The 12,382-nt window shown below is 46.3% G+C and overlaps 1 protein-coding gene across 2 annotated transcripts in view; it reads left to right on the top strand.

Annotated features, from left to right (window-relative positions):
* The window catches only part of MAN1C1 (mannosidase alpha class 1C member 1), a 68,050-nt gene that overhangs the window by 39,124 nt on the left and 16,544 nt on the right, over nucleotides 1-12,382 (top strand). For both annotated transcript variants that reach the window (XR_012632256.1, XM_074894685.1), the window contains exons 4-6: nucleotides 5,845-5,960; nucleotides 8,167-8,247; nucleotides 10,430-10,524. Coding sequence is in view for 1 of the 2 variants with exons in the window: in XM_074894685.1 (XP_074750786.1) it covers nucleotides 5,845-5,960; nucleotides 8,167-8,247; nucleotides 10,430-10,524 (292 nt within the window). In the remaining variant the exon portion in view is untranslated. The remainder of the gene's footprint in view (nucleotides 1-5,844; nucleotides 5,961-8,166; nucleotides 8,248-10,429; nucleotides 10,525-12,382) is intronic.

The raw sequence follows: 12,382 nt of genomic DNA, 5'->3' as shown, positions 1-12,382 counted from the left end.
TCAGTCCCTGCTCACTCCTCAGCCATGTAGTTGCTGTTAAGAGAAACCTAGCCAGTACTGTGCATCTCAGCTTGCTGTTGTCTGCCTGCAGGGTGCAGAGGGTGGAGGCAGAGGTTCTTTCAAGCTGAAGGTTTTGACCTTGGCTGCAAGAAGCCGTATGAAAAGTTGTGGCTTTCTCTGACGTGACTGTCTTCTGTTCTGTGTAGCTCCCACAGAGACTGAAGGAGAGCTAAACCCAGGATAATGTCACAGTCTCCTGATAAAAGGCAATTCTTTGGTGTGAAGACTTTGTCTTTTGCTCATCTTACTTCCTAAAAAATGTAATCCTGTTCTCTGGGCCCTTTCTAATGGGGGAGCTCAACTGTGCTGCGTGAGCAATGCCTGGATCCATGTTGTAGCCCTATACAGCATGTGGCCATCCCTTGCTATTCACAGGCAAGTCTGGGCTGTAAACGTGAACAGATGCAAAGTGTTCACATCAGTTGAATTTCACTTATGGATTTGGTGGGTCATGAAAGCTTCAGTGAGTCAGATGTAAACTCTTATTGCTCTACTAATGATCAAACGTGCAGTTTCTGTTGTGTACCTGACGCCAGTATGTTTGATTGTCCTGTTTCTGCCTAAACTGGTGGGTTTGATTTGCAGATAATGGGTAACTAAAAGGAAGTTCACAGATGCAGCAGCAATTGTGATTGTTACCGCAGTTATACTTAGTCCCTGCTTGGTGCTTTGCAGTGCTTTTCAAGCCTTAATTAGCCCTTACATGTTTGGCAGGTGGTAGGGTAGATATTCTCCACCTTTGATCAGCCCTCATGGCCTCCCTTTAAACTGTACTTTGAGAAGAAAGCTGTTCCCTTTTCTCCTCCACACGCTGGCTTGCCGGGACGCTGCAGGAGAGCAGGGCTGTGGGATGTGCACGAGATTCACCCATTTGCAATGTGCCCAGGGGGCCCCGTCTCTTACTCGTAGGTTCCCCACTCGCCTGACTTGGAGTTTTCACCCCTCACAATCCTCGTTCAGGTTGTGATCGGGACTGCATATCTGTCACTTTTGGGCCATAGTCCGTGGGCTCACAGTCGATACAGATCTTTCTGTTGGGGTTAGAGGAGCCGCAGGCTGCGGTGGCAGCTCCTCTCTTCTGCCCTGGGCTCCGCAGCGGGTTCGGAGAGGGCTGCCCCTTGCCTGGCAAGAGGAGCCTGGCTGGCAGCTCCCCAGGCAGCCTGGCAGGCTTTGGTACCTGTTAGTTCCTTTGGTTGTTGAGATTGGCATATGTCTTTCAAAGTGTTCCACCTCTGGCCCAGAGAACACACGTTAAACCTCCTAATGAGCCTTTGGAATTGTGTTTTGTCTTACAAACTCTTGCTGCAAGTGGCTTTAACAAACCCCTAAGCTGGCAGGCAGCAGGGACGAGTCAGGGGTAGGAGAAGAGGGTGAGCCCTTCTATTCAGATTATCTACCCCAGAGTGGAATGAGCTGCTACAGGCTTTATCTGTGATTTTCAGAGATAACACTGCCATTAATTCCCATGATGGCCCTTCTGAGACTTTATTGCTTGAATGGTCTTGCTCCTCCAGACTGGCATTAAAGGACATTCCCACTGAGGCTGTGGGGATACGGTGTGTGCACAATGCCATCTCCTCCCCGTGGAGTGCTCCATTCAGCACCTTTCACAAGAATTATGTTAATTAATGTAACGTTTGTTAGTGATTTCTGTGGCAGTGTTCACAAGCAAGCGGGTGGAGGCTCGTTCCTCTGGGTGGGTGGAAGTAGGAACAGAGCAGCCTTGTTGCCTACATGGATGTCTCCATTCTTCTTGTGCACAAAAGAGCAAATACACTTGTGGCTCGGGACGGGGTGGTACAGGCCCTCCTTCAGCTCAAGAAGAGATGAACCTTTGTATTGCTACCATGAGCTGCTTCTTCTGGTGTGCTGCTGTTCTCTCACAGATGAAACTCCAGGCAGAGGCCCTGCCACTTGCTGTCACAAGAGCTGCCATGAAGTCCTTCAGTTAGAAATGCACCCAGACAAGCATCCCTGAGGTTCCGGTTCTTCCCCCTGGTCCCAGTGGAGGGTTCCTCTTCCCTCTTCAGAATGGCCATGGGCTCTCACTGGGCGGTGTAGGAGCTGGTGTGGATCCCAGAGCTGTGTCCGATAGACACCCCTTCCCTTTTGGCCATCAGCGAAGTGACTTTGCCTCTCCCAAGCGAGCTGTATCTCCACTCCAAGGCAGCTTTGCGACAGGATTGGCGCGGGGGTGCTTCTCATAGCACGCAGGGCCTTAGATTTGTGGAGACAGGAGTCCTGCTTAAAAGTCATTGCTACCATTTCTGGGTACTTTCAGAAGGATTTCCTTTGAGGGTTTCTTGGTTTCTGCTTTAAAACTCCCTCAGAGAGAGTACAAAGAGGCTGAAACCAGTAATTTAGAGAGGGGAGTGTCAGCAAGAGTCAAAAGTGACAGAGTGGATTTTGATTCCTTTTCCTTTTGAAGCTGCTTCCCCTTTGATTATATCCCTCCCATTATAATGTGTAGATCTGGAAAGGTGATTATTTTTTAACATCTCTCAAAATAAGCAGCATGTCAAGCAAATACCTCCACCTTTATAAATGGGTGCGTATATATTGTAATGCACACGCTAGGATATGTATAGCACCATCTTTTGACAGCTGAGTATAATCAGAGCCATTGGACATTGTACCATGAGCTCTGTCGTGATCAGCTGAAGCAAAGTCTGGGCAGGAAGGAAGATGCTCCTGTAGCAAAGAAGTAACATGCCAGTGTGTGCAGCGGGGTCAGGGGCCTTCCTAGATGTCCTCTCTGTCCTGGCAATGACAGAGACACAGCAGCAAAGTCCTGTTTGCTCTCTGCATGGTTGTGGAGGGGAAGGAGGTTTTTTTTTATCATACTCATGAGACAGCTGAAGCTGAGACAGTAGCCCTTGGTATTGCAATAGACTTTGTTAGCTGCAGGAAAAAAGTCAGCCATGCATTTTGCAATTGCTTCAAAGCTGGTGCAGAAGAAAGGAAACATTGACAAGACCCTTGTACAAAACACACAGCCTGAGGTTCTTCAGATACAGAGTGTTTAGGGGAATATTTAAAACAAATGTTTAAAATGACACAAAGACAAACCAGCAGGGAAGGAAGGTTTGCCCTCCACTTTGTCAAATACAGGGGAGGAAAGCTAAGCAACTCTGAGCTGTGCTTTAGCAAAGATCCGAGCATGTTCCTAATCCCCGATGCAATTCATGTATTTTAAAGGCCTTACTTCCTAAAAACATAAAAGAGTCTGTCAATTCCAGCAATATTTTTCACTTCAATTAATCATCCCAGAAAATTTTAACTTTATCATCTCTTTGTATCTGTTTAGTTTGAGCAAAGCCAACTTTTCTCATTGTCTCTCTGCAGATTATGAAAGCCTTTGTGGATTATATCATCAAATTAAATTGAGCCTGTTAGTGTTACTCTAAGAATATCACAGTAATGGGCTGTGCCTCAGGCGGCATTGCCCTTCTTCTCTTTTTAAAATGTTTTGTCTGCGTCCGTATTGCTCTGAGCTGGTGTGTCTCTCCTTACTAATAGGAAAGTGTATAAAAATCACATAATCATTAATATTGAAGAATCATTAAGGTTGGTAAAAGCAGCTCTGACTGTGATGATGTTGTTTTTCATGGTCACTGCTTTTGGAAAACATGCCATACAAACATCAGCTCAGCTGTTTTTTAGAACCCACCAGTTGATCGAGTGGCTGTTTGACTCCATCTATTGCACTCTCGGAGATAGCTCCAGTTAGATGATAATTTCACCAGCCTGCAGGAATAAATGGATTTCTAGAGGCTGTCTCTACTGCCTTCATCCCTTTTCCACAGCCCCTGTTTTTGATGCAGACAGCATCCGAAAGCCAGCAATCTGTAGTTGAGCAGTAAAGTCTTGGTTGGGTTTTCATTAAAGCAATGATGTGCTGACTGGCTGAAAAGTGTCAAAACTGCAATCTTGTAACATCAACAAAATAAGGCAGGATGTCTTTCTTACGGGAGAGGAATGCTGAAAGCATAAATGAGCCCTGCATGAAATTGGTGGATTTGAGCACTTCTCCGGGGAAAAGGTATGATGTGCATCAGACACAGTCACTTTTTTTCCTTAATAAGAAAAGACCAAAGTCTAAAGGTTCATGACACATGGCTCACCTCTGCCTTCCTCTCCCCTCTGCAGTAGTTCCTCAACAGTGCATCCCGCTGGGTTTTCCTCTCTTAAGCAGAACTGGAATTGAAGTAACACTGAAGGTATAACAAAAGTGCCAAGCCAATCTGAGCAGGCAATAAAAGGCTGGGAAAGCCAGAGGAACTTGGGGTGGTATTTTCAAGTCTGTGAGTGAGAAGAAGGAACTGACCTGAGCCAAATAGAAATACGTCTCGGGAAAACCCCTGGGCAAAAGCACTGTGTGTGTGTCTTTGTGGTTACACTGGAGAGGGAGATGATAGGGACAGAGCCGATACAAGCAGTTTCTCCTGCAGAAACGAAACCTGAACCTCATCCAAGCGTCTCTGCTGCCAGAGACTCCAAGAGGTCTGACTGTCAGGGGGTGGGCAGGAATGTGGCTGCAACTGAGCAGTGTGTGTGTGTGTGTGTGGGCCTGCACATGCAGCTCGCTGACGGCAGTGTAGAGGCAGCTTCACGCCCATGTCCCTGGTGCGTTACATCCACACAGGGATGAGTGATGATGATTCCAAACTGGATCCTCCATGGGAGGATTTGTGTTTGCCGAGTTACCCAGGAAAGTGATGGGATTTGTAATTAAAGCACAAAGGCTTTTGAGTCACAATGTGCTTCATACCCTTTGCTTTCCCATGCCAGGAATAATTTTAGGGAACCCTACAGAAATAAAACTCTAGCACTGAGATATTCCAAACCCAGGGTTGTTAACATCTCTAGTTTCATTTAATCTCAACGGCTACAAGATTGTCTACATACCCTGTATAGTTTTTTTGGCATGGCATGCCACGTCATTCTGTCTCACTGGAAGTTCTCCTGTAACCCATTTGCGTAAGACAACGCTTGGCATGCAATTTTTTTACATGAATGACATGGTTGGTCCAAGTACTTGGTTGGCATTTGCTTCATCTGCGTGTGTCCCATTGCCATCTGCTGGAGACTGGTGAGTGTGCTCACAGGGACCAACCGTGCTGTCAGCCAAAGGAAGGGAGCTGTCCCTAAAGTCACCCACTCTCTGTTCAAGATTCATTGAGTTTCTGGTCTCTCTGCTGCCAGATGAGTCTGTGGTTTGTATATATGCTGGTTGTGGGAAACCCTGGATCGTGGCATGGTGCAAAAGTACTTTGTGCCCCAGATAACAAACACTGCGTCAGGACAGATCAATCAAAGTCCTGTCTTGGATGCTCTTGTAAAAATACAATTCTCTCACTTAGAAGAAGGTTACGCTTGTAACTGGGTTAGAAAGAGGCTGACTTTAGGCTTACAGCTGAACAAAGATTAGGGATGGAATTGCCTAACCACTTTGGCAAAGACAAGACTGGAAAACAAGGTCAAGGCTTGCAGTCATGACTGGTGGCTTAAAGGATGGACCTTGAGCTGTTCCTTGGAGGTGTTCTTTCAGAAGGGCTAGGTCTTTGAAAACTGGGCCTCTCCAAAGCAGCCCATTTTGGGTTCCAGAGCTCACTAGTCCTTGTAGAAGATCTCAGCGTAGATCATGGCCAGTCTGGATCCCATCCAGACATCCCCAGTATTGGGACTGGAAGCTGCTGCCTGTCCCAGCTCCTGCAGATCGATTTAGAGCTAAAGAAGACTGCATGAATGGGGCTTCACCACGCTGTTCTGTTTGCAATGCAGGAGGCCTTCGAGGAGCTACGGTGGTAGATGCCTTAGATACACTGTACATCATGGAACTCGAGGAGGAATTCCAAGAAGCAAAGAAGTGGGTGGAGAAGAGCTTTGACTTGAATGTGGTGAGTCAGTTACTGGGAATGCCTGTCTGTGTCACCAAAACCTGCGTGTTTGGCCAGTTCTGACCACAATCTTCTCTAAGAATCATGTGGGGAGGGGAACTATGAAGTCTGTCGGGGAAGAAACCACTCAACTCTGATTTTATTTTTTTTAAGGCCAAAGGGAATACTGTGATGATTCACCCCATCTTCTGCCTATACATGGCACAGGGTTCCAGCCAGGGGCCACCAGATCAGATTCACAGTGTCTGGCTGAAAATGAGATTCAGTGTTTGATGGGGTTTGTGTTTTGGTCTGGATTATAAAAACAACTGTAATTATTAGATACTCCAAGGAAGTTTTGTGCATCAAAGAACAAGTTCAGTTTCACCTCAGTTAAATGTCTGCCTGTGATAAGACAAATTTTCTTTTTACATGCTATAGATTAAGATTGAAAATGCTCATCTCCTTGACTGGGCCCTTTGTTGGTATGTCATTGCTGGGACTTGTGCAGTGGGAGCGTGGCACCTTGGCAGCAAAGCAGGAGCACGTAGTGAGCCTAGATTTGGAGGGAAGGGCATCATCTCTAAAAATGGCCAGAGATGCTCTCTCTCTGTGGCCCCTGAAGCTTTCCTAGCCACTTCTTAGAGCTAGTGTTAGACTTGCAGGGACTCTGGGTGCAACACATGTCTTGCAGTGCTGTCAGTTGAAGGATGCTGTCCTTTATCTCACTGTGTGGCCGGAGCCCCTTGCCATAGCTCTGACTGTTGGTCTCCAAGCCAACCCTTGTATTTCTCATGGGAGAGCTGACGGGATCTCATCAGTGGCATACAGAGAATGTTAAAACCAGAGTGCAGTTCAAACTTTTATTTTTTTAATGCCAGCCTAGTTGTCTGTTGTGAGAAATGGTTCTCCCCATGGGAACAATGCATGCAGCTGCCTTTATAGAAAAGCATCATTTGGGAGGGCACGACTGGCATTCATGTATTCATAAAAGGAAGACCACATCTGATAAATTTGGTGAATGCTCTCAGTATGTTACTGAATCGATAAACAAGGGACAAAATCAACTGGGAGATAATTTATCTGGATTTCATAAAAGCTTTTAATCTTGGCCTGCAGAATAGATTGATCTGCAAAGACAAGAATGAATGCTATGGATTGATCGGTGGAGTCAGAAAGCACAGCAGAGGGAGAGAAGGAGGGAAATTAATTAAAAATTGTCTATGTACAAGGAACTCTCATAGTCCAGAAAACTGAGGCAAGAACTCCAAGGCCCACAAGCTCTGTTTGAAACTGGGTGCCGTGATCTGTCTCATGCAATTGCAGTCATCATCTCAAGAAAGCACTTGCTCTGATTCGTAACCTGCAGGTATTTGGAAAGGGCAGGCTAGTGCAGAGGTTCAAGTGCCCCTTTACTCACTGAAGGTGCTGTGTTGGTGGAAGATCTTTCTGATTTTTGGCTTTATGCATTTGCGTGAGGGTAGGAATCGTTTATCATGCAGATTCAGCAGCCAGGAGCATGTATTTTTTAAAGGCACATTTTGAATGCAATCGTTTTGACATTTGCTGATCATCAGCTGAGTAGGTAGAGCAAAACTTGTTCCAGGTGAGTGGGTTCTTGAGCGATTCAGTGAACCGTACCCGTCTGTGGCTGCTGTCTGTGGTGGGGGGGCACACGGATATCGCGCAGTTTGTCTCTCCGTAAGCATGCCCACGACAGGCGGCCTCGGGGCTGCAGTCCCCTCTGAGCCTGCAGGCTGGGGTGAGTCTTTGAATGACCCAAAATACCTGCCTAATGCAGGAAGTGCGTTACGTCTGTCTAATGCAGTGCCCTCTCCACAAGAAAATGGAGAAAGTAATTTTTCCACGTGGCTGTACAATTTTCTCTTTAAATAAAACATCAAGGAGCAAATTTTTGCCCTAAACTAACTCACAGCTTTTTGCAAGGCATAACCCGACAGGGTTGGATGGATGGACAGTACATCTGCCCTAACTGATTTACATATTGTCAGCTGGTGATAAATGGGCAGTTTGGGTGTTTCTCTTCCCTTCAGGCTCCACCTGTCACTGTAGAGCAAATAAAAGTGCTGTGAGATCTTAGACAAAAAGCTGTGTTACACTGTGGGTGAGGACTGGGAGACTTAAGTATCTGCCTGCAATCTGTTCCCCTTAGCTGCCATTTGTGCGTGCAGACTTTGCAGTCAAGTATATCATTATGTATTTTCAGAACGGAGAAGCATCCTTGTTTGAGGTGAACATCCGCTATATTGGAGGACTGTTGGCCACGTACTACTTGACTGGAGAAGAGGTTTGTTTCAGCAGCTCTGCATGTCTCACACAGTCACCAATAATGAACTGAAAGGGTTCTCCAGCAGCTTTTCTCTGAGCATCAGATAATTCCTCCATAACAACAGGCTAAACCTATCGTTTTTATGAATATCGAAATGCCACTAATGTTCTTTTAATTAAGTCTCACATAATTACCTTGCACACACCGTGCATGGCTCATTTGCAAAGATCTTTTCTCCTGTGGGCAATTCTAGCAAGACATGGTTTTGGTTGGACACATTGCTCCCCAGTGAAATGCCGTTTGCAGTGATCTTTGTCTTTGTACTTGTTCCTTTGTATTCTAAACATAGGCAATATTTCATCAAACATTCCAGATTCTGCCTCGGACTACGGAAGGCAACTGATTAGTGGCAAGTGCTCCAGACTCTACCTGGACAGTCTCTCTGTAGCAGTAGTTTCTAAGATAAAGTGCCCTGGGGTACAAGGAAGGAGGGCAGGGTGCCTGTATCCTGCCAGCTTGTGCAACACGGTGATACAGCCCCTCAAAATGTCCCCTTGCCCGGTAGGTGTGGGCTCAGTGTCACAGCCCCTCCTGTAGTGTGGTGGATTCTCCCATCCCCCAGGAGTCCTGGCTGACGCAGGAGGCTCTCGCTGCCACTTCCCTTCTTTCTCTCCAGCAGAGGCCAGGGCTTAATGCCATAATCTGTTATATAATGTGACTGGACTGGAATTTTACAGCTGTAGAGAGATGAAGAGATTACTCCTTTGCCCTGGAAGTCTTAGGCGAGCAGAAACTCTGATTCCAGGGGGAGTTTTGTGGGTGAAGGAACTGGAAGACTGGCTCTTAAATGAGAGCTTAGCTCTCATGCCATACACTGACTGTGGCTGGGTGCTGTCCACCATAATAGGATGGGATGGCTCATCACTGCATAGTGGCACCATTGATCCGTGGAGTCACAGGAGCAGCTCTGTTACTTTAGTTGCATTTTAAATGAGTTCTAGGAATGACTTCTCTCTGTGATTTCCCTCCAGGGAAAACTCTCAAAGACTCAGTGCCCCGACTCAGGGCCTGTCTCAGTTACAACTTCCAACAGGCTTCAGATCAACAGAGCAAAAAGAAACCATATTAAACCATAAAACTCCAGCAGTGACCTCTTGAAATGCAGTCATCAGTGATGCTCAGCAGCCAGGGCAGTGCCTGTCATATACCCAGTTAGTGTCACCAGGCTGAAAGGCAAAAATCAAGTCCCTGTCTCTTGCTTTCCGTTCTGAACCAAACCCCTATCTCCTTGTGAGTTCATCAAAGGTCTGCAAGCCCACAGGAGAGCTCAGGTTTCCTCAGTGCTGTATTTTTAGAGCAATAAATTCCTGCTTTCTGAGAACTACTATGACAGCTTGGGCTGGTATAGGGGGTTAGAGGTAAAAGGCTTGTGCTTTATCTCCTAAGTCACTTACAGGCTTCCCTTGATCAGGACTAATCTCTGGAGCAAAGATTAGTGCTTATATCAGTTTGTCCCAAAATAATTGTGTATGATGGCTTTGTGCTGCAAGCCACCGTAAGCTATAATTTGATTTGAAAGCCCAAAACTGAGGCATTACAAATGGAAAAGGAGCAGCTTAGCCATGAAACCATGAATCCTTCCTGGAAAAGAGTTGCAAGTAAAAGATTGTTTGTTGGAAATCATGTTTTTTACAACAGAAGATGACACAAGCTAGGCAAACCCATGTTGTAAATCTTAATGCTTCACCCGAGAAAGACTCCTTTTGATTTTAATTCAGTCATTTCACCTCCCTGTGTCCTCTGCCACCCTGGGAAAGGGAGGAATTTTTCCCCAAAGAGTACTCTTTGGATCAGTTCAGATCATGGAAATTTGCCGCTGAGGTATTCGGGGTGTTCTGAGCTCTGCAGCTCTGGCTGCTCTCATCCAGGCTGAGGGTTTGGCAGGGGACTTGGGGCTGGTGCCCTGTAGGTTTTTAGAGGACATTCAGGTAGATACCAGAGTTCAGCGTGACTTTTGGTTCAGATCTATCGTGTAGTGGAACTAGGGCAGCAGCATACCTGAAACGGTCGATTCTTACAGTGCAGCAGTTTTAGCTTTTTATAAGGGTGTGTTTGAAAAAGGTGGATTTGAAAGAATCCAGTGTGACTAGTATTCACAAGCAGTCCATCAAATATTTATTCTCTCTTCTTCTTTTAACAGGTGTTCAAGAGTAAAGCTCTGGAACTTGGAGAGAAACTTTTACCAGCTTTTAACACCCCCACTGGTATCCCACGTGGCGTCATAAATCTGGGCAGGCAAGACACACATTCTTACAAGCATGTCATTTTATTACTGAGTGTTTGTAAAAGACCAGGATTCAAGCAGGAACGGCAGCAGTTCCTCAGAGGTGCCCCCCTCTAGTGCAGATTCTTCGAGGTCATTTGTTTTGCCAACTCAAAACCAAGAGGTGCCTTGGCAGAGATTGCAGGTGACTCAAGTTGAACCCAGCTGTGTTTTATTAATTTTGGGCTATCCGCAGTTTCTTCCTCTACCTCTTGGCAGGGCTCCCTGCTGCAATAGCATTTTCCTCACTCTCATTTTCTTTGAAAGGTTATTTGTAGTCTGCACGTAGCATGCAGTGCGCTCTGTATTTTTGCAGTGTGCCCACTAGATGCATGTGAATTTATCCAGGCTCTGTGTTTGGAAAAATTGGGAAAGGAACTGGATGGGACTGGCTGAGTTTTGCTGCTCGAAAGGGGGGAGTATACAGATCCTCTAGTTTCCTCCCTGCTGGCAGTACTCAGCCAGGTGTGTATCCTTCGCTTAGAGCCACAACATTTCATGTCAGGTAGGTGGTGTTCTCATGCTGGAGGGCAGCTTTGAGGCAGCTGGGTTAAATACCTTCCTGAAGGTCTCTCAGCAAACAGAGGCAAACCTGGAGGCTGGACTCCCGGTCTCTGATTCTTGCTGTAGACAGTGTTCCCTGCCAGTAAGGGCTCACTGTCTCATTTTGATGCCTACAACCAAATCCCCCAGGGTAAAAGCTGCATGCTGGCTGAAACAGCAGGAAATGTGGGTTAACAAAAGCCTTTCATCCTCACCTCCTGCAAAACTCAGAGCAGCAGCCATGAAAATAATTTCCATCTCTTAGCCCAAATCTCCAGTTTGGCTTGTGTCTCTGTGAAGTGCACGATTTTTGAATGTTTGGCTCACACGGATCCATTGCTCAAATATCTCTGTCACCCTTCAGTTGTCTTATTTGCACGTGATCCCGGTGAAAATTTGAGCCACCACCACGACTTTAATTGTCTCTTTTTATAGAAGAGACATTCTGCTTCCTCTGTGGCGGATAAAGACGCGGCATAGACTAACCTTTCACAGAAATGCCAAACCCTCCCCTGCCCTTTGTGAAGGCAATTGAAACAGACTGTGTCTGCCTAGACATTCCCAAAATGTTTTGCTGATGACCTTGACTAAGAGCAAAGAAAATCAAAATAACACTGAGCCCACAGTCCAGAACCCGTAGTACTGGCTTGAGCTCTGGCTTCAGGGCTGTGAAACTGCTGTGAGGACTCAGAGTATCAATTGATTTAGGAACAAGGATGAAGCAAGCTAAATCTGTAGTCTGAGTGCTGCAGGAGCATAATGAACAGCCAAAGGCTGTAAAACCCAACGGGAAGGGAGTTCTTCCACGTGAGATAGCGTGTGGAAGTGGAAGCAGAGGAAAGGGAGGTGGTGCTGTGAGAGCATGCTGACCCACATGTCAGGGCCCAACCAAAGCCTGGAAGAGTTTTGCAAGAAGGAATTCTGTCTCCAGTTTTACTTTTGCAAGGATGTGCTAATTCCAGAGAGACCTCATCATCTCAGAAGGAGGAGAGTCTTGCAGCATGTATAGGCTTTTGTTGGGGGTAGCTTGGGGGGTGGGTTAAGAATGACATTGAAAAATTTGAAACAAAGAGAAGCTGCCATTAAGTCAATTCTGTGTATACATTTCTGAGGACCCAAGCACAAAGACACCCACCCCCCCAGCTCTTCCCATAGCCAACTGGCTTTATCTCTTCCTATCACCTCATACCAGCTTTTCCTCTCGTGTCCCCTCTCCGCTGATGTGCTTCCCTGTGGCCTTCTGTTTTCACACAGGCACTGTATCATATCGCACACAGGCTTGTTTTC

The sequence above is a fragment of the Strix uralensis genome, chromosome 25, assembly GCF_047716275.1.
Source record: "Strix uralensis isolate ZFMK-TIS-50842 chromosome 25, bStrUra1, whole genome shotgun sequence".
NCBI classification, from domain to species: domain Eukaryota; kingdom Metazoa; phylum Chordata; class Aves; order Strigiformes; family Strigidae; genus Strix; species Strix uralensis.
The sequence above is the reverse complement of the archived record's forward strand: the minus strand, read 5'-3'. Positions and strand labels throughout refer to the sequence as shown.